This window comes from Tamandua tetradactyla, chromosome X (assembly GCF_023851605.1).
Source record: "Tamandua tetradactyla isolate mTamTet1 chromosome X, mTamTet1.pri, whole genome shotgun sequence".
NCBI lineage: Eukaryota > Metazoa > Chordata > Mammalia > Pilosa > Myrmecophagidae > Tamandua > Tamandua tetradactyla.
This window is the reverse complement of record NC_135353.1, coordinates 27112352-27134985: the sequence shown is the minus strand read 5'-3', so window position 1 is coordinate 27134985 and position 22634 is coordinate 27112352. Positions and strand designations below refer to the sequence as shown.

Sequence of the window (22634 nt, the reverse complement as noted above, 5' to 3'; positions counted from 1 at the left end):
CCCCGGTTCGATTCCCGGCCCCAGCCCATGTAAGAAACAAACAAACAAACAAAATATAATAAAACAAGAAAATGTTTAAAGATGTTTTCCTTTCTTCCTTCCTTCTCTCTGTCTTTCCTTCCCTTCCTCCCTCTCTCTAAAAAAAAAAAAAAAAAAAAAAAAAAAGAGATAAACTGAAAACAGGAAATAGGTGTGGTCTTGACAAGAATCTTCTAAATCTTCAAATTCTACAAAATGATCTTGAAAACTTGACAAATTATGTGGAGAGGTTTTTCTTTGTCTTGGGAAACAGCCCAAACCTCAACACAGTTATTATTTCTTTTGTGTTCCTGATATCGTTTATTTAAAAGTTGACCTTCAATTAGACAGAGAATGAAATACTGGAATATAGAAACAGAAAATAATTGCTAATAAGAACAAAAGAGATAGACTTTGAAAACATTTACAGAATTTTAGGCATGTGTATACTTTATTAAATTTGCACTCTAAGATATACATAAAGCCAGCATTTCACAAAATGTTCTATTATTTAAAAAGCAGTTATCATGAAACACAGTGGTTACATAAGTCAATCAAGCAAAAACAGCATGTATAGGAATTTCTTATTGTTTCATCTCTTTTACTTCTTTTCAAATAAGAAGCCTGAAATATATAATACTAGAATAAGAAGACAGAGTTTTACTTTATAACAATTATCACCTTTCAAATATTAGACTTTATATAAAAATAAAGGGGCACTGCCAACAAGGCTCATCTGAGGGTCAACATATCTTATCCTTCATTTGTTTCAAAACAATCCCTGCAAAAACTTAACTTGCTAGTCAATTTCAACAATAAAAATGAACCTTGGTTTAAACAATAAAATAAATCATCTTGCTTCCTAGTTCTTATACCATCTGGACAATTTCATTTTCCCGCCCCAGTTCTACCCCACCACTGAAACTGTACTGAAATTGTACTACAATTTCAAAAATAAATTTAAACGTCATCACATTTCAAAGGCTATGTCTTAACAATTCTTAATTAGAGCCAAAAATTTATGGCCAAAAGTGTCCCTTTAAGGCAAAGAAGACAGCAGAGTGAAGGTGGATACATGTCCTGTAAGATAAAACCATCTATTATTAATATTATTTAGGCAGACACATCTTAACATGGCTCTTATACAAACAGAATAAATACACTGAACACCATCAAAGAAATTTTTCTTTAAAATGGCATACTAGAGGACACTTCATAATATATACATTTATGTTAGCTTTGAAGGACTATGCACTTTGCACAGGTGAAAGCAATATGAAAAGTTAAGCCATTAAACGGCCACCACTGTGGGTGTTAAAATTTAGAATAAAGAACACATATAATGCTGTAACAGAATTATTACAAGTTAAAAGTGATGTTCTCTTCTAACTGAAAGGGAACAGGTCTCCCTGCAAGCCATAGAATATTACCAGTCTGTGAGTACTTTCAAAGCATGTCATCTTCCTTTATAATTCAAAGATCTTTGTCTTTAAAAGATAAAAAATACAGTCGTTTTTGGTTCTTACAATAATTTAGAAATGGAATATTATGAACCTAGCAGGCAAATCTGCCTATTAAATACAGACAATCCAGCCACAATACCTGAACATCAGAAACAAATCCATCATAACAGACATTTTACACATTTATAAATAATAAATAACATTGCAATAGAGCACAATCAGGTTTCTAAAACAGCTCAGTCACGAGTTTAGTCTCTAAACAATTAAATAACTCATGATACCTTGGATTTATGACCACGTACACTGTTCAGAGCTTAAACAGCTTCTTAAAAGCACAATGCACAATCACACTGAATTATTCAGCTCTTAAAAGATGCCTCATAGATATTAAGCTGCCCTTACTATATAAGACAGTATGGACAAGAACTGGATTCCAATTCTGACGGCCACAAGATAACCAAAACACAGTGAGCACCACCAATTAATTACCACACAACAAAAACAGAAAACGAAAAAAAAAAACCAAAACAAAACAAATCTAATGACAAAAAGTGATCAGAAGAAAGCAGCAATAGAAACAGTATGTGGCAATCACATAAAGTCCCCCTTTTCACCCTACCTTATATTATACATCTCATACACCAAAACAATGTACCCCAAGGCACCTAAGGCCTCATAATACCACTCGAGACACTGACAGCTCCGTGTATGCTTTTCTACACAGTGATCTCCGCATAAATAATATTATTCATTCATTTGTAGATGCTCCACACATCTGGTCAAGGCAGGAATCTCTTCTCCTTGGTAACACCACCTGGAAATAGTAACAATATTTTATATATTCCTTAGGGCAGTAGATTTCAGGAGAAAAATAGTCACTATGGTGGCTAAGTCATAAAAACCCATGGAATTTAATCCAGGTATCCTGAAAGTCCACTTATATCCTCAACACTAAAATCAGTCCTCACTTCATACACTCTAATAGCAAAGAAGCAATGTGGATAATAATGAAAGCAACTGTGTGTTTCTTCCTGTCTGTGAGAAATGGCAAGTAAGCAACTCAAACAGGAAAAAGTAATGAAATAATGTACTTGAAGCTGATGCAAAAGAATAAAAATTTAATATAATCAAAAGCAAGTCTTCTGTTATTGTGAAAGAAAGAGATTTGAAACCATGTAGTTAACAGAGAACAAAAAAAATCTCTCAGGCAAGAGAATTTCTGATCAATTCTGTCATATCACTGCTGGGAGAAAGAACCATTATAGAAAATATATATCAGTACTTTCCTTACACTTATAGACTCTAAAATAGGTGCCCATTGAGGCACTAGGAAAAAATACATATATACTCTAAGCAACCAAAAACGAGTATTTGAGATTTAGTCACTAAATCCAAAATGAGATCCACCAAAACAGACACTGGTAAGGTCACTACACTTGCAAAATTGAACTTTAGAGAAGAGGGATGCCAAAAACGACTGGCATCAAAATAATTTAAATCTGTAAAACTTTAATCCTTATTATGGATCAAAGTTCTCTGCATTCCTCACTAAATGTTTTATATAGGAAACAGCAGTTAAAACACTGAATCAGAATGGTTGTCACTTGGGTGAGAGATCATCCATCTAGATGAACGAAGAGCATGAATTGGAGCATGCTACTGGAGACTCTGTGGTAGCGCTGCCTCTAGTCAGTGAGTCTGAGGATAAGTCACTGCTGCTACTACTGCCATCCAAAATATCTGAACTGAGGACAAAGCAAAAAGAATTATAAGCAAATGCATCTAACACGGTAAACAGAGCATGCAACCAGTTTGAAGAACTCACGAATCAGTAGAGCATTTGTAAATAATAAAAAGCATAAGCACAACAGCAATGAACTGCATAATTAATTTACTACATTTAGATACCTGCGAAATGAGAAAATTGCAAGAATTCAGAGTAAGACCATCAAGGTCCTGTATTATTTGAGTGCTCTCCAGGAGGCACCAGAATGGCCAGCGTGCATTAAGTGTTTCTCTTGACATGATATGGTTTTCATGAGGGAAGTGCCTTATCTTCAGCTCAAGAGAATTCTACCTTTATATAATCTTCTTACCTTCCCATCAGGCTTACAGTAAGAGGGATGGTCACTTACTGAGGTACCTTGGACCGTCTGAAGTACTCTTATACTACTTCACAGTCTCTTACTCTAGAACAAAGTCTTACAACTGCCTTAGATTCTACCACTTACCATCTTCTAAGTAGCTTTCAATTCAAACATATTTTTCTTCTAATCTCCCCCTCCAATTATATGCCTTTGATATAATATTCTTCTCCCTTTATGAATTTCTTACAGTTTCCTTTCCTTTCGCCTTCGAAACCCAAAGGTGTCCTTACTATCTCTGAAAGACTCCATTCTTTGGTCCCTAAAGTGAATACACAATATTCATGGCTCCAATATCTTCATCACCTATCACCCCTTTAATCCTGACAACTGACTTCTGCACTTACCTGTCCACTAAACTTCCTGGCCTGGGCATCAAGAGCTTCTATAAGACAGCTCAGAGATAACTTACCCGTCCATCCTAGGGCCTCACTGCTCCCAACAATCAATCTAGCCTCCCTCATAAAACTGGCTTCTCACTTCAGGATGAGAAAAGAGCCTTCACAATTGGGCATCAAGCTGCCTTTCTGGCTCTGAATCCTACCAACCCAGTATATAAGCTCTATGTTCTGTATCTGACCTGAATTCACCCATTCACTCATTCAATTTATTCTAATACTTACTGAGTGCCTGCTACATGTAAGAATTATACTAGATATCATAAATACAATGATGTGTAAGACAGACAGGGTTCCTTCCCTCAACAAATTTACAGTATAGTACAAAAAATAATTATGCTTATAAATATGTAACTACAAATTGTGATCAAAGCAATGAAGGAAAGATAGAAGGGGCTATGAGAGTATATAGCATGGGTAACCATCTTATTTAGGAACAGGAAAAGGCTCCCCAGAAGTGATATTTGACCCACAATCCGAAAGAGGAGCAGGCATTAACTAGGTAAGGTCTGGGAAAAAGCACAGGTAGTTCTGGGAACCAAAAGCAGGCTAGTGTGGCCACAGTACAGAAAGTAAGGAGAACGTGGTGTGAGACAAAGCCGGAGAAGCAGTCAGGCACTTTTAGGATTTTAAATAAAAGGAATAAGTTATGTTTAAGAATCTCTGAAATGTGGACATAAATGTCACAGAGTGTCCCAAAAGTCTTAGTATAATCTTAAGCTTTGTCTCACACCATGTTCTAAATAATATCAATTGAAAGTTTATTTAAATTTTTTTACAGTTAATTATGTGAATTTTGAATAATGAGCTTTTAATTTTTGTTTTAGTCCGTGTTTGCCATTTTCAATCAGAGGGAATGAAACAAAATTAAAAATTTATTTTTCTAAATCCACAAAACTAAGTCAATGAAATTTAAGTATAATTAAACTTTCAAATGATGTTTTCTCTAAGTCTGAAGCATCTTTATTTCTGAGATTATTAGCTTCTTTGCAAAAGTCCATTCTGGTTTAACATGCTCTGAGTCTAAAGGTAGTGTGTCTTTAATATTATCATTTTTATGAATTCCAAGTTAATTTATTTCCAGTGTCAAGTAACCTATGGGACACATTTGGAAGTTTCTGGGCCCTATACCACCACTGATGAAATTTAACTCTTTCCCCCTGCTTCTCTGCTCTTCTACTTTTCTTCAAAAATGGCTTTTCTATTACCCGTGGATAGTTTCTAGGTAAGTACAGAATACAAACAGGCTTCAGAAAAGTAAAAATAAAACTGGAAACAGTATATTCCACAGTACTCTAACCGTATGCTCACTGCTTTCAAATGCATCATTAATAATACTGCTTTTAAGTAAGAAGTTTGGAAAATTTAGCTGGCTCTGATATTTTTTCAACCAAATGGCAAATGGGTCTAAAATATGAATTATTCAAACTACTGAAAGAAAGTTGCACATATAATCTAAGACGTTGGAAAATCAAAAGACCTTTATATTTTCCTTTGGAACATATGCAAGTTTTCCTCCTGCAGCTTTTTGCCTAGACTAATAGTAAAATGAATTTACTTTCCTAAAGCACATATTGGCTGGGCAGCTGAAGGACATGCTCCATGCTACTTGGCAGGAAGAAACGGGCTTAGATTAAAATTTGGCCACCAACAAGATAATCTGAACATAAATAATTTCTTATTCTGACCACCAAACCAACGGTGAGCCCTGGGTTAAAAGATTCCATTTGTAATAAGACCTGTTTGCTTGAGTGAATTCTGAATTCATTAAAAAAATGTAGACTATATGGCGCAGTGAATTCTATCTTCTAACACAACTGATTACCATAAGAGAAATAGGCTAAGGGAGAAGTTATCAATGAAATTAGAAAAAAATATGAACCTGAACACTTCAGTTTATATAGTTTCAAGAATTTCCTCTCTACTATTAAATATTAACATACAATTTTTTTTTCATTAAAAGAAAAATAGCATACTTACATTTAGTTTCCAATGCCATTCAGATTCAGAACTTGGTAAACCTTACACCAGACATTTTCACTAACCTAAAATCTAGTTTTTGTTTTAATTAATCTGGAATTACTACATATGGTCATGCAGGCAGATTCTAGATCACATACCACTCTTTGTTATTATAATATGTGCGAAAAAGCAATACTTACATGATTTTTTAAATCCATAGAGATCACTGCACAAAAGCAATTTCACAGTGTCCACTATTAAACCTTTTACCAGGGCTTCTAAAAGCAACAAAATATGGTCCAATTTGAGTTTTTCTCTTCTTTCTTTCCTGGCTTGAGCTCTAAAGGAGCCTCAGACTAATGGCTAATAGCAGACAATAGTGAAAAAAAAACAAGGGACCTGGACAATTCACCAACTGGACACAGAGGTACTTAAATCAAAAGTGAATTAATTCTCCCACTGATGTGAACAGACATTCGAGAATAAACTTGGAATATGTCATTGGTAACAGAGTCCAGCAGGAGTTAGAAACAGGGTAAGATAATGGGTAATTGGAGCTGAAAGGATACAGACTGTGCAACAGGACTAGATACAAAAACTCAAAAATGGACAGCACAATAATACCTAAGTGTAAAGTAATCATGTTAAAACACTGAATGAAGCTGCATCTGAGCTATAGGTTTTTTTTTTTTACTATTATTATTACTTTTATTTCTTTTCTCTATATTAACATTCTATATCTTTTTCTGTTGTGTTGCTAGTTCCTCTAAACCAATGCAAATGTACTAAGAAACGATGATCATGCATCTATGTGATGATGTTAAGAATTACTGATTGCATATGTAGAATGGTATGATTTCTAAATGTTGGGTTAATTTCTTTTTTTCCATTAAAAAAAAAAGATTTGCAAAAAATGGCAAAAAAAAAGTGAATTAATTCATTCCGGCCACTAAATCTACATATTGAGGGAAGATATGAACCACACAACAGAAAATACTTATGACTGTTTACGTTCTCCTGTCTCTACTATATTACCATCAAGAAAGGCCCAGCATTATCTTTCCTTACAACTACCAAGATTTTAAGATCAGACATTTAAACATGATCATTTCCACAGCCACACTGTGGAGACAGGAGTTTAAAAGTGCCAGCACAGACGTCTAAGGGGCTCACATAAATTCTTCAAAGTGTTCATATACATTTTTATTAATTTATTAAATGAATCAGGATTATTTTTTGTACATGCCACATACTCACTGTGAAATTATTTTTGCCATGATATATATCTAACATTAGAAAGTAATGTAAAGAGATAGGATCCAATTTTCATATAAAAGGAATAGCTCATATTTAAAATCTCTGAAATGCAGACATAAATGTCAGCAATATTAGTATATAGAATATCTCAAAAATGAAATTTTAAGCTTTAACAATCTTGAAAGTATGGATACTACAAATGTAAAGAAAACATCATTTGAAAGTTTACTTAAATTTCATTGACTTTGTTTTGTGAATTTTGAATCATGAATTTTTTAGTTTTCAGTTTCAATCCCTCTGATGGAAGATGGCAAACACTGAGTAAAACAAAAATTACAAGCTCATTATTCAAAATTCACAAAACAGACTGTAAAGAATATAAATAATTAAACTTTCAAATGATATTATTTGCAGGTTTGAAGCATTTGAACTTCAGAAGTTATGAAAGCCTAAAACTGCCTAACACTTTTGGGACGCTTGTATTTTTACACAAAATACAAGAGATCTGATAGGAATTTAAAGCATGGTAGTCCTTCAAAAAGACTAAAATCTACAACTACAGTTAAAGATATTCAAAATGAAAACCGAAGAGATAAAAGAATATAGGTTCTCAAAAAAATGACTAAATAAATATGGATAAAAATCAAAAGATCCAATCGCCTTCAACCTAAGTCTGACTAATAATAGTTATCCTATAAAGAAATATTTAAATTAGGAAATATGAAAATTATTTCTAGTACTTATGGATAAAATGATATGTTTATCATCTGCTTTAAAACTCTCCAGAGGGGGAGGGAACAGATCAAAAGAGACTAGTTGTATGTTGACAACTGTTGAAGGTGGGAACCCAGAAGTTCATCATGCTATTTCTCTCTACTTTCACATCTGTTTGAAAATGTCCATTACAAAAGTTTGAGAAAGAAAAAATTATTTTAAACATATTAAACCATAAACATATGGTTCTTTAAACCAAGGAGCCATGTCTTGGTTTGTTAGCACTCTACGCTGTGATTAAGGCAAATCTCCTCTCCAGTTTAAGGCAACAGCTTTGGTATTTAAGAATTAAAATTTTCCTTCATCACCAATGTCAATGTTCCAGAGTTCTCTCAGTCAGTCACAGGTCTAAGGGTGATGTGAATTATGGCAACAAAAATAAGAGCACACTCCACAGCCACCATCAGAGAAATGGTGGCTCAGAGGAATATACAACTGAACCAGGGGAAAGGATCATTGGCAAATACTGTACCTTCTCCTCCCCTTTCTTACTTATTTGCTTGAACCTGTTTTATGGCATCCTGGACAGTCAGCCTAAGACAATAAAAAAAAACCAACAAAAAACAAAACAAAAAAAACACCTCACCCTATGATGTTATTAGCTTGGCAAAATGCTTTCATTTTTTTTTTTTTTACCTAACTTGGTTAGTAACTGGGCAAGTAAATCTATTTATATTCATTTACCTATATTAAAACACACTTTACCATAACTGTGATACGCAGTTTCAAATAAGTATGCAATTTCATCCACTATCCTCTTGACAAGTGACAGAACTTTCTCTCTGCAATCATTTACATACCTGGAAAGGCACTCCATACCAAAATTAGCACACTGAGCTACCAAGGACAGACAGAGATGAGAGGGAGAAGAGACTGTGGGGCTGAAAATAGCTAGAACAATCTAAAAGGCATCTGTTCGAAGGTTAGTGCTGATCAACAAGTCTAATAAACTATAATTACTTGTAACTTGTAGGTCAACTAAAAGTACAAGTTATCTTACATAAAACAATGAAAATGGGAATAATGGGAAGAAGAAATTATCAGTCTTTATACCTTACAAGTGGCCTATATACTATTTCTATTTAGAGGCCACCATCCTTTTATTTTTAAAGTGAGTCCCTTCATGGGCTTTTTAAAAAGATTCACAGCTGAAAAGCTTGGGGAACAAAAATATTCTGAAAGACACTACACAATTGTGTCCACAACATGATTAGAATGTACTATAAGATTTCAAAATATTACCTGGTCACTACTACTATCCCATCCCCTTCCTTTCAAAATGTCAGCATCCAAGTGCCCAAATTCAAGGGATAGGAAAAAAAGAAAACTTTATTATAAAAATACTGAAGGTCCTTGAGTTAGAGACCTGAACTCGTAAACTGAGTAAGACTAACAAAAACATTTACGTGACTAGGCCATGCTAATCTAGAAGGGTAATTAAAAAATGGAACCTTAGTTAGCATTGTAATGGAATATCTCCCAATTTCCAAAAATGATTACATAACATACAATGCTAACTAGAGAATACCATGCTTAAGAGAATGCTGAGTATTCCCTGCTAGGTCATCGGAATATAATACAAAAAACAAACAGAGCAGTTACAATCAATGTGCTTTACCACAGCAACCCACAAACAATTTCTTAGGCTATCTAACTGCTGGCACTCTACCACAACAATTAGCAACTACTAAGAGAAGCTGATCTAACAGAAACTAGGAATGAAAGTGAAAGTACCAAAAAGATACACACACTTCTAAAGGAAGTACCCATGACTTCCTGTTTTTTTTTTCTTCACATTATCTATGCCTCTAATGGAGATTTACATTTCCTCTCTATAATCACGGATAAAGACTAGAAAATATTTTAAACTATCCCAATATACTTTTTTTTCGCTTGGGCAGGCACCAGGAATTGAACCCGGGTCTCCAGCATGGCAGGTGAGAACTCTGTGACTGCACCACCATCGCCCACCCACAACATACTTTTGAAGTAACTCTGTTTAAATGGGTCATACCCTAATAGCCTTTTGATTTTATTTCATTTTTTACCATGAACTGAGATCAGACAACTGTGCAGCATCAGGAGACAGCATGTTGGTAGTGCCTTGGAAAAGTCTCTTGGGCTGGCTTTCTGTCTCCATTTCACCTAAAACAGAAAGATACGGTACTATCATAAAACACAATTTCACAAATACAGGCTTGATGATAAAATGGGTGACTTTTATTTAACCAAAGTTGACTTTTTCAAGCCATTACTTAAAAGTTCTTTTTCCATGTGCTTTAAAGTAGAAGAAAGATACTACCACATAATCTCAATAAAAAACTCAGCAACCCTAAAAGAAATTCTCATTTATTGTAGGTTGCATGATATGGATATACTTGTGTTCTTTAAAGGAAGAATAGAACATTGATTGTTATCATAAAAAAATGAATCAAACCACAATTGCAAATAAAGTATTTACAAATGGCTGAAGCTCACAGTGAATAATAAATTATGCTACATAACTAGCAAAGACTATTGATTTTATATATTTTAATATCTGAACATTTCCTGAGTTGGAGTTAAACAGGTTAAAAAAACACATAGCATGAAGAACTGTGTAAGTAAAAGGTTGTTTTAGACTATTTAGTGAAAATGAAAATTAAAAATATAATTTTGAAAGCACACCTGCAATTTACAGCAATAATTAATTTGCAAAATTGGCATTATATTAGCTCCCTTGTTGTCTATAGGTTCTCTCAGAATTCGTCACAGAAAAACTTTGCACCAAGAGTAATAATGCTTAATATTCTGCCACCAGGAGTACAGAGACTGACGACCTAAAGTTAGACAGAAAAAGACCCTTTCAAAATAAGCTGTATTTGTATTTAAAACACATACTTTGGTTTTGAAGCTCTTTATCTGAGCTTTAAAATGGAATGTTAAAAATAATTTAATTCATGAGTCTGTCTACACTCAAATTGGAAATTAATAAGTTTGAACTTAAAACTGTATGAGATTCTTATGATGGAAAAACAGCAAATTAGAACAAATGCAATATTCATTTTTCTGTATTATTAATTCATTCATATTATCTTTCTTCCGAAGTTATTCTGAAAATTACTGATATTAAAGAAAGGTTATATTTTTATTTGCTTTCTCCATGCTTTAGCACATAGCTTGAAAAGCTCCTGCCTGGCTTGCAACCCTACTTTATTAGCAAAAGACTTTAGCACTTTTTAGCATAGAACCCCTCCATCTGCTGGCATAATTTGGAATAGCTATGAAACTAAACAACCAAACTAGTTATACCAACTTCCTGCAATAAAATTTTAAAACAACAACAATAGTAGCTTTAATTTCCAATTGTTATTTTCACTCAATAGCTCCTGAGAAAGTTCCAAGCAAGATTAAGGAAAAAAACTGTTTTTAAAATAAAATTTATTGACCATCTTCAATTTTAAGTTTTCTGAAATATAGCACATTTTGAATCGTATATGATGACTCTCACTGCTAAGTTTTAACCAATGCCACAATAACTCATTCATTCACTATTAGGAGAGTTCTTTTGTTTATTGGTCCCAAAGGTGATCGCCACAAAGTAACCACTTACTGAACTGCATTTTTAAAATTACTAGTTAAAAGTTAAAATTCTAGTTAAAATGGTATCCAACATTTGCAATCATGTGGTCATATTTCCAGAAAAAATGGCTAACCCTGTGTTAAATTTGTCTTTTTAACAGAGTTTATCAAGTTCCCTCTATTTACATCTAAAACTAGCATTAATTGAAATCATTTTAGCTAGTGCTTTGCGGTTCAAAAATAAGGTAATTAAGAAAGCACCCCATCATGGTGATGAATATACAACTATGTGATGATATTGTGAGCTACTGATTGTACACCATGTATAGAATGCTTGTATGTTACGAATATTTTATGTTTGTTTGTTTCTTAAGGGTTGACAATAAAATTATTTTAAAAAAACGTAAAAAAAAATCCACACATAAAAAAGAGAGTACCCTGTTCTATCAACTTGAATATAAGAAAATATCCTCCTTGTTGAGGTGTAATTAGGTGGAGCGGAAGGGGCAGGGCAAACCTCACCCTATACTGGAGCATACAGCATGTTTATATATCTATTTTCTATGACATAAGCATGTATTTCTGCAACATACCAATTATGGATCTCTTTTATATTTGGATCACTGAGAGCAATATTTTCAGAAAATATGTTGATAATAAGGATATATGAACAAGATCCAGTTATGAAATGTTAAAAAGATACAGGATGCACGGATGGTTCAGTGGTAGAATGCTCGCCTTTCATGCGGGGTACCTTGGTTCAATTTTCAGACCATGCCCCCCGCCCCCCCACAAAAAAGATAAAAACAGTATCAAGCACCTGATTTACAAACTTTAGAATAAGTAAAGCATACATTGGGAAAATTACTTTTCTTTAGGGAAAAAAAAGGAGAGTATGCCTTAAATTACTTTCAGACAGGAATTCTAGTTTTTATTTCAAGCACAGCCAGGTTTAATATCAGAAATTGGAAGCATACCTTTTCTTTTAAGAGGCCCAAGAACACTGGGTCTAATGCACTTGACTGGACTCTGACTCCTCCTGCTTAAGTTAATAAATAAATGGGATGACTTGAAATACTTCCTTTCAAGATGCAAGATAAATAGTACAGTATTACAGTTCACTAAATAAATAAATAAATAAAACTAACATTCATATAGGGAGAGAGAAAAGGAAAATGTTACTGGTGTAGGCTGAGTAACTCAAATGACAATACATGATTTGACTTGGAATGCAGCAATCTAGCACAACACAGGATTTCAAGCTATTTTTTTTAAATCACCCTAAAAACAATACTCACGACTGATTTTTTAAAAAAGACCCCTCATTAAAAATCCCTATCTGGGTTTTGACTGGTCTACAATCTGAACTTTTTCCTTATCCTTAATAAGAATATATTATCTTGCATGTGTGAGTGTCCTCCGAACATAAATAAACACTAAATCTCAAATCAAAAAATGAATCTGGTAAAATGGTAATGGTAAAATACAGACAGTGAGTATATGGGTGTTTACTGTGAAATTCTCTCAATTTTGCTATATGTTTTAAAATTTCCATAATAAAATGTTGGGGAAAAAGTTAATCTGAGAAACATTTAATGAGTGGTACTTGAATCACATTTAAAATTCAGATTCACTCACCTCGAAAATCGTCTTGAACTGGGAATGGGACTTGGAGGTAGCCCACTGCTACTCACAAACATCTGCAAGGATAGTGAAAAACATTGCTAGGAAAATATAATTAATATTAAAATAGGTACAGTGCTCTGGTTTTTAAAAGGTTCTTTTCAAAATGACAGAAACAAAGTACTTATTGCTTAGCTGTTAAAATGTCTTATATATATTATTTTCAAATTACTATCACAGATTTTCACTAATTTTCTTTCAAGTCAATGAATTCTTTAAAAGCGAGACAATGCATGGGTGTATTTTAGAAAGTAAACAGCTAAGTATGTGTGAGACAGTTTATGTCCTGTCAATGATCCTACCTTTCCAAATCCTCTGGTGGGTGATGGTGCCGGAGAAACTGGAGTGAAGTCAATTCTCTTAGGAGAATATAGTTTCTCTGGCTTGTCAAAATCACTATCACTCTGTAAACATAAAGTGTTATCTCCTCATAACAATTCAGCACATTATGACTCTTATTTACTACTATAACATACCTACATGTTTAGAGCAGAAATACATAGATCCTAAAAATTGCAAACTAGTATTCTGCAAGAAAAGCAGAAATCTTACAAATACAGATTTGGAAGCAGAAAGCACAGAAACATATGGAAAAACTAATGCAGTCAATGAACAATATAAAAGTTTCTAGAAAATAAAAAAAACAAGCAAATATGCAGAAACTTTACCAGGCTCAAACTCTCATCCCATGATTGGCTTATCTGCATTGCTGTTTGCACTTCCCTAAACAAACAAAATGAAAGGCTATCAGTGTTTATAAACAAGACATAATCAAAGTAACAAGCTATATGTCCTATTCTTGTGAAGCACTAACCTCTCATATGCAGTTTCTCTGTTCACCATATCCATGCCTTCTTCCTGAAAAGACAACATGTGCCGAAAACATATTTACCCCACATTTCTCTATTTAAAATAAAATGAAAAGAATTTTCTACTTCATTTGGCATAATCACAACATAGCACAACTAACATTCTAAGATTGTCACTCATGCCACATCTGAATTTTATCCACATACACGGAAGAATTTTAGTCTGACTACAACTAACCAGAGTTGCACCCTGGCTCCTTTTAAATATCTAAATCTTCAAAATGAAAATAAAATCAAAATGTAAAATCCAGAAAATTTTAGATGTGAGCTAGTAAGTAAAATTTACCCTTTTGATTTGATGCAGTCTGCTACTAGGAATACGATTAGGAGAAGATGACAGCAACTGGAAAGGAAAAGTAAACATTTACTATTTTCTGAATCACCAAGCAGCGGTTTGCTGTCGGTACTGGTATACAACCTAGTTCTAGATAATTTTTCATAGTCTTTTTAGAAATTTAGCTCTTTAAATCATTGAACATTAAAGCACTAGAGGCAATACATTCGTCTTTAGAAAGTACACCAGGTGTCCAAACTCAAAGCACCATCTGTCACTAGACAAGCACTGACTTTACCACTTTTCCCAAATGAATGCCAAGCTGTATAAATTTATGTAAAAAAGACTCTGAAGTGATGATACTGTGAACTACTGATTATGTATGTTGTTTTGTTTCTTTATTTTTTTAATTAATAAATAAATTTTTAAAAAAATAGCCTAACTAGGGGTGCGAGGTTAGTTCAGTGGTAGAATTTCGCCTGCCATGTGGGAAACTAGGGTTCTATTCCTGGCCCATGCACTTCCCAAACAAACAACCAAGCCAACAAATGAAAAACCAAACAAACATAAATCCAACAAATGGTGCTGCACTAAGGGGATATACACATGGAAACAGAATGAAATGTGACCCCTACCATACAGCATACAAAAAAAAAAAAAAAAAAGACTCTGGGCCTTGGAAAAACCCATTACCCCACTTATCTAAATAAAGGGCTATATAAGAAGAGAAAGTAAAAAAACACTGATTTTATTCATTTTTATCACTAATACAGCAAGACAGGGAGACAAACTAATAAGCCTGGTATAATATTTTGTCTAGGGTTAATGTTTCTAAAAAGTACCACAAAACCGCAATAAGATTTTGCTTACACAATCTAAATTGCTTCCAAAATTTGATCACCAATACTATCACAACATACCTTACAGTTAAAAAACAATTAGTGTGGAAGGTAAGGTGTATCTTTAAAAAACTTGTTTTCCCTTAAATCATCTTTTTTTAAAAGCTGAAATGAGTCTTTGGAAATGGTTAAATTATGCTCCTCCCATATAATCACACCTGATTGCAAAATGTAAGGTATAATTCATTTCAAAAGATTTTACAGAGTTCTAATAGCAATAATATAAACAACTACTATTTGTTCCCTAATGAAATACAAATTAGTCTAATGTTATAAAACCAGTTAAGTCAATTATCCTGTTACAGAGGTACTATCATATTAAAACTTTCCTGACTACTAATGTAATAAATAGTATGAAATGGTGATAAACTGCTATAAGTTTTTTAGGCAAAATCTAATTCAGGTAAAAATTTTTAAAGTTATCTGCTGAAGTGTTATTTTACCTCAAAAGATATCTCTTTATTACCCACCACTTTCTTTCACTTTCTCCTCTCCCAGGCTTTGAAAAGAGAAAAACTACCAGTAAAATCCTTTGAAAGTCTTTTCTTTTTCTCCACCATAAAGACAGTATTTGTGTACTGATGAAACTTTAATAAGGTCATTTGAAAAAATGACAGGCTACTAGTCAAGTAAATATGGTAGGGTAGACTCTCTAACAGGATAACATGTCAGAGAGAGAACCGGAAGCAAAGCAGTGAAATAATCAGTAAAGCCAACTAAGAATTGCCAAAAACTGATAGCAACAAAAGTCAGAAATTTATATGTCACATCTATGTGATATGCAACTTTTCAGTTTTAGAAGAAATGGAAAAGTAGACTTGAAAAAAAGACACAGAAGAACAAGCTTATGCTTAGTACCACAAACAAAAGAGCAATGTATAGGCTGAGAAAAAGTCAACAGCTTTAAGGAGCTATTGGCTGATGGTGTCAGGTAAGGAAAGAGCTCAAGTAATATAAGAAATGAGGCCCCTGACACTGGCAATTAGGTGGGCACTGGGGACTTTTACAAGAGCAGTTTTTTAACAGAGCTGTGGTAGGAGACTACAAATCGGCCCAATAGTTTATAGGAGACAAAGGATTAGAGATAGCTGACTGGAGATTATATTTTGAAAAAGCTCAGAGAAGGGAAGGAAAAAAAAAAGAGAAGAGATCTATTGAAAAGAAAAAGATCTGTTTTCCAGATATTAGATGAGCCAGGAAGAGGTAGGAGGAAAACAGCCAGTGAAGAAGAGACTAAAGACACAAAGTAGAGAGGAGATAATAGATGGAACAAAGTGGCAGGAAGGTCAGAAAAAATTTATGAGCCTTCAGGGAAAAACACCTATGTGAAGGTACAGATATTATTAAGAAGAAAGTTGAAGTTAAATAAGATAGGTGTCTGTCTTTGTGAAGTGAGAAGCAAGGGTCATCTGCTAAAATTGAAAGGTATTGAGCCAGGAAGATTACAATGTGCAGAGGAAAAAAAAAGATTTAGACTATTGCTCTAGGGAATAGCGTGGGACCCGTGGTACCAAGAACTCAATGTGCCAACAAGAATTCATATTCTTTGCTTTCAAACCACCAATGCCTCTCAATTTCCCTACTCCTAATAAAGAAAATAGCAATTCTCCTGGTCACCAAGAAATATAATCTCTTTCACATTGAGTCCTTCTCCCTGCCCTTATATCTAACCAATTGTCAAGATCCTTCTTCTGTATATCTCTTTCCTCAGCCTCTTCCTTTCCAGTTGATTTGCCAACACCGTATTTTTTTGACGGTTACTAGTGGACCCAGATAAGTATATCAAGATTTACACAGTACACTGTGCTATAATGTTTACAATGTAATTAATATTATGATAGAAGTACCCCCAAACTGCTGTAGAATGTTTTCCAAAAGAGGTATAAGAATTAAACTGAGTTTTGAAGGACCAGAACGCTAGAAAGGAGAATGGGCTGGGGACAAGGATAGCAAAAAGATTTCAACACAGAGCACTGAATCAACATGGTCCCTTCAGAAAGCTAGGTTTTTTAGTGCAGCCAGAACAAAGGGTATTTGTCAGTGAGTAGTGCCAGACTAGCGCTATTAAGAATCTTCCCATCTTACACATGAGGAAAGTCAAGTGTGGAGAGGTAATTTTTCCCCTTCGCAACGCTATTGAAATCAAGGACATGGCTGTATAACCGTTATAAACATTTTTTCACATATACAGAAAACAAATTTTTAAATGCTCTCCTTTTCAGTTTTTCCTTCTCCTCCTTTGCCTTCAGTATTCCTTTAACTCCAATATATTTCTTCTGATTTGCTGCTAACACACAATAAACTCTAGATAAGTGTGTGCCATATAAGTGAACTACTATTTTAAATCCTCATCATAATTCATCAACTCTTCTGAGAATATAAATACAAAAATTTTAAAGGAATCTTTCCTTTGGAAGAATGTACTGCCCAACAGATAAGAGTCAAATATAAATAGTCTTCTACTCAAATGATTTTTGCATCCTAGGAGAAATAGAGACCACTTTTTCAGCTAGAAGTAGAAGTTAATACTGACTTACTGCACAACCTTTGAAGCAAATAGTGACAAATAATTTTTAAAAACACAAAATCCCACAGCAAAAAAAAAAAAGACAAAAAGTTTTAACCAGATCTCCTTTTAGAACTGAAAGCTGAGAATGGCCACAGTGTAAGCACTAAACAAGAAAGGAAAAATAAATCTTTTCTTTTATAAACAATTGTGCACAGCACATACTTTTAATAAATAATTACATTTCAAAGTGTTTTCCTCAATCCAAATCACTTCAGATACTTACTTCTATACTTACCAAGCTATGACGGCTCATAACTGTGGTACTATTCCTCCGAGTTCGAAATGTGTAAGGTTGAAAAACCTGTGAAAGGTCACTGAAAAATAAAAAGAAAATTATTAATGTCTTCAAATTTGAGGTATTTTACAACTAAAATGAATGCCAACTCTCTAATTATCAACTAATTCTTCCATGGCTTCTCATTTCATACAGTGAATAAACTCACCGTCCTCTTCACAATCCTCTTTGCACTAGTGTGCTGTGGATCACAGGTTTGCAGGGACACTGATCTCCTCAATTGTTGGGGACAGTACGTGATGCATGGGGCGGAGCTCCAGACTGGTCGCCTCCAGCTGCTTCTGGTCAGAACTCAGGCCCCCAAACCGGTTTCCACCAGATATGAGCAGCCTAATCAGTTTTTCCCAGAAGACCCAGAAATATTATTTCTTGTGTATACCATGTTGTGAAAAAGGCTAAGAAGTCCTGTTCTAGGACACTGCTCTTATCAGCACATCTCCTAATATTGCCTTAAATACATATTTGACCTTTGAATCTCACTGTTCAACTGAATAAACATACCTGAGTTTTTGTTCATGCTGTTTCTTCTACCTTAAATGCCCTCTCTCCTATCACCATCTGTTAAAAATCTTCCTCTCCTTTAATATCCATTTCACCAAATGCCAAACCTTTCATGAAGTCTTTCTTCATCCCACAAATCTAATGCAAAAATTCTCCTCTTTGAATCCAAACAGCATACTGGGAGAAGAGATGTTCTAGAGAATGGTATAGTTCTCTACCAAACTATACCGTTCATTAAAGAAAAGTGTATATGTATCCTAAATCCCTTGGAACAAAAGTGCTGTGTTCATCATCGTATAAGATCCCTGCAGTGCCTAGCAGAGTGCCATTCTTATAAAGATTCAAGAAGGATTTTCAGAATTGAACAGGATTAGGCTTCAAGGGACCATTGAGATCACCTAATTCAACCCTCTTAATTTTTAAACGAGAAAAATGAGACTCAAAAAGGTTAAGTGACTCATTCATGAGCATAGCTAGTGAGAAAATGAGGACTAGGTTAGCCTTCTTACCCCTTCTTTTGTCACATCAGGCTACCTTTCAAGTAACTACTTAATCATGATTCAAAAAACCATGCTTTATTTCTAGAATTGTGTAAATGCAGTTCAATAGGATCACCCAAGTTCCTAGCAACTGCCTGCTTACCAGATTTAAAAAGACAACCAAGAAAGACCTGTTTATTCTTGTAGTATCAAAAATAAATGTCGTGCTATGGACAGCTTTAGGAAAGCAAAGAATCATTCCCTCGGTTTCAAAATAGTATTTAATAAAAGAGATAAAGTAAATCAGTATTTACCCCAAAATACAGATGATCTAATCAGCTCAACAGACAAAGAATTGCTTCTTCCCTGGCATTCATTGTATTTGATTACTATGTTTTTGGCTAATTCCTATCCTCTTTTTTGTTGATGCTGGACTAATTCCACTTCTAAAAGGTCTCCCAAATTGACTCTCTACCTAAAATGAAGACTTGTCTACTTATAAAAGTAGAACGCAATAAGCCCAGAAGGTGAACCAACCTAACATTCACTATCAGAAGATTCTACCTTAAAATAAACCCTGTGGTGATTTATTCACAATAAAACATAAGATATTACCACTAAAAATCAAAAGTCGATTATTTTCATTGTTTTCTAAAATGTGTGCTCACTGAACTAAGCTACATGTCACCTTTTTTTTTTTTTTTTCACTGAAATGCATTTCAGGCAGTTTTAGAATCTGAAAACATTAGGATGACTCCAAACCACTTAATGATATGAATATACTATTTAACTACAAGTTATTAGATAAATTCTGATTTATTAATGTAAACCTCTGTTAATGCCAGGGTTCCTAAACGAAGCTTAGAAATAGCAGCAATTAGAGACAGGTGTCAAGTTGCAAGTCTAGTTCCAGGGGCTTCAGTCTGACATTCAGTGCTGTAAATTAGGCAGGGCGACTGTCAGAATAGCAGAAGCTTCCTGTAGTTCCTTTTAAAGAAGGACAACAGAGCCTCAGGTAGAGGGCCCTTTCCCCCATACTTCCTAGAGCTTGGGGTCAAACTTTCACTCCACCTTGGGACCCAAGTCACTGTCAAGCAAACAAGCCCCCATCTCCGCAGTTTGAAGAGCCCAAAGGAGCTCCAACTCTCACTTTAGGGAAGGAAGATTGAATGCATGAGGTCAGGGAGCCCCCAAACCCCTTAGCCCATCCTCCACAACCCTGCTCACCTGAGCCCATGGATGAGGGGAGCACTGCTGGATCTCCTCAGGTTGCCCCCATCAGACATGTCAGGCTCAAAGTCCAGCTCCATTTTCTCCTGAGCCATGTCCGGGACTTGCAGGCAGGCACAGCAGACAGTGCTCCACTCCTGGTGCTTAGCTATGGACTCCCAAGACTCTCACTGCAGGACTGAGCTGCTGGGGACTGGCAGCTAGGGGCGGGGGCTAAGGGGCGGAGGCTTGGGGGCGGGGGCTGGGGGCGGAGAAAAGTAGGAGAGAAGGAGGAGGGAAGGAGGAGGATGATAAGGAAGGGAGGATGATGGTGAGGGAGGGAAGTTGGATAGAGGTGGTGGTGGAAGGTGACAGAACTGAAGAGGACGGAGGGGAGAAGAGGAGGAGGAGGGAGAGAAGAAACGGATGGTAGGAGGATAAGAAGAATGGCGGAAGAAGAGAAGAGCCAGGGGAAAAGGCTAGATGGAAAGGCAGGAGGACAGAGAAGGTAAAAGGAAGAGGGCAAAGAAGAAAAAGAAGGAAAAGGGTAGGGGGGAAGACAGACAAGCAAGGAGGAGGACAAGGGAAGAAAGCAGGAGGACAAAGCGGGAAAGAGAAAGAGTAAGGAGAAGGCGGGGGCGGGGAGAAAAGGGCTGTGGTGAAGGAAAAGAGAACCACGGGGTGGGTGAGGTGGGTAGGAGAATGGCGAAGTGTGGGGGAGAGGATAGAGGAAGGGAAAAAAGGAGGACAGAGGGAGAAGAGAAGGAGGGGGAGGAAACTAGGCAGCGGCGGAATTCATGCTGCTACTTTCCGGCCGAGGGCCTCAAGTGGGGCCCGGCTACAGGAGCCGCGGCTGCTCAGGCAGCGCTAGCACCGAGGAGCTGAAGGGAGGGCAGGGCCCAGCCGGGCGGCCTCGGCGGCTCCAGTCCCCCATGCTTCGGGACCCGGTCCAGCCCTCCACGCCCCGGAACCCGGTCCCGGAGTCTCCTCAGCCCTGTGATAAGTGCTTCTCTCCTCCCTCCCCCCTCCCCGCCTCGAGGACAAGTTGGGGTGGGGGGGGGTTCGATCCCACAGCCGCCGCCGCGGTGCCTCCTCTTCCTCTCTTAGGTTCTAATGGCCCCTGGGAACCCGCTGGGGCCAAGACCAAAATCTACAACCTGCCGCCTCTTCAGCCTCCTACGCTTCAGAAGCGGGAGCCTCCAGCGGGCCAACAGTCTTCCGTGTCCCGGCACTTAAGCTCCTGCGCACGCGCCCAGCGTGCGCTCCAATGGACCTGCGAACATGGAGCATGCGTGCGAGCCCCGCCCCTCAAACCCTCTCCAAAGGGGCGGAGCGTTTCCAGGGGGCCCGGCGCCTTCCTCCATGGCATTGGCCCGGGAACCCTGCCGCTCGATTTCGAAAAGAACCAATAAGTTAGAGATACCGGAGCAAAATCTTTCAGGAGGAATTTGGTCCAATGTTGCAGATAACCACAGGGAGACATGGAGTTTCCACATTTCATTCCGAATTTGTACGCTCTGACCTCTGTGACGGAATACCTGATGCCTGTTAATTTCGTAAATCCCTCGATTTTGTTGGTCTTTGGCTGGAAGGGCTGATTTCTTTTTCAGATTATCTATTTGGATGCACTAGGCAAAACGGCAGTGAAAAGCCAAAGCAAGGGACTAAAAATAAAGCGAATCTATTGAGAGTCCATATAGCTAGTGAGAAGCACTCATTTTCATCCTATAAGCACCATTAGCTTCAACGATATTAGGAATATCCAAAGTCTTGAAGGACAAGTAGCAGAACTAGAAACCTGTCTTTCTTTCTCTCTCTCTCTCTCTCTCTCTCTCTCTCTCTCTCTCTCTCTCTCTCTCTCATCGTAATTCCTTGTGTATGAGACCTGGAATTATTTATTTTGTTTAACAAATAATTAGTACGTACTGTGTGCCAGGCACTGTTCTAAGAACATATTAATTCTTTTAATCTTCACAACTTGAATGACCCCAGGGGAAAGAATGCCATTGTACTGTGCTAATTATACATACCTAGAAAGTATGGGAAATTCTATAGCTATGAAGTAGGTTTTAAAACTTAGCAAATTTTCGGACCATGCACCCACCTCCCCCAAAAAGAACTTAGCAAATTAAAAAAAAAAATAGCAAAATTTAATAACTATGGAATAGGTTTTAAAACTTCGCAAAAAATATATTTTTCTACCTCATCAGTTCAGTTGTCCCATATTCACCTTGCCAAGTCCAATCGTCATTTTATTCCTCAGTGTTTTATGTTGTTTA

The 22634-nt window shown here is 36.1% G+C and overlaps 1 protein-coding gene across 10 annotated transcripts; it reads right to left on the bottom strand.

Annotated features, from left to right (window-relative positions):
• Positions 1-452: 452 nt before the first annotated feature.
• On the bottom strand, positions 453-21606 carry PABIR2 (PABIR family member 2). Of its 10 annotated transcripts, XR_013169460.1 has the most exons (11): positions 20374-21606; positions 18095-18185; positions 14416-14472; positions 14075-14118; positions 13929-13983; positions 13563-13664; positions 13216-13277; positions 12555-12619; positions 10065-10161; positions 6186-8550; positions 3148-3226 (listed from the first exon to the last, which is right to left on the bottom strand). XR_013169460.1 is itself a non-coding variant. In XM_077145871.1 (10 exons), the coding sequence occupies exons 1-10, from the start codon at positions 20469-20471 to the stop codon at positions 2226-2228; spliced, it is 741 nt and encodes a 246-aa protein (XP_077001986.1). In that variant the 5' UTR covers positions 20472-21606; the 3' UTR covers positions 453-2225. The 10 variants fall into 10 exon arrangements, 9 of the variants coding, with proteins under 9 accessions (XP_077001986.1, XP_077001987.1, XP_077001988.1 ...); XM_077145871.1 differs by lacking the exons at positions 3148-3226; positions 6186-8550 and adding an exon at positions 453-2295; XM_077145872.1 differs by lacking the exons at positions 3148-3226; positions 6186-8550 and adding an exon at positions 453-2295 and having other exon boundaries at positions 12555-12616.
• Positions 21607-22634: the final 1028 nt, after the last annotated feature.

Bases quoted from the DNA above. Each gene is read 5' to 3' on its own strand.
- PABIR2 (XM_077145866.1), bottom strand. From the start codon at position 20,471: ATGGCTCAGGAGAAAATGGAGCTGGACTTTGAGCCTGACATGTCTGAT. The intron at 13,665-13,928 runs GTAAAGTTTCTG...TTATGTTTACAG, and splicing joins GGGATGAGAGTTTGAGCCTG to AGTGATAGTGATTTTGACAA. The intron at 13,278-13,562 runs GTAGGATCATTG...CTATCCTTGCAG, and splicing joins CCACCAGAGGATTTGGAAAG to ATGTTTGTGAGTAGCAGTGG.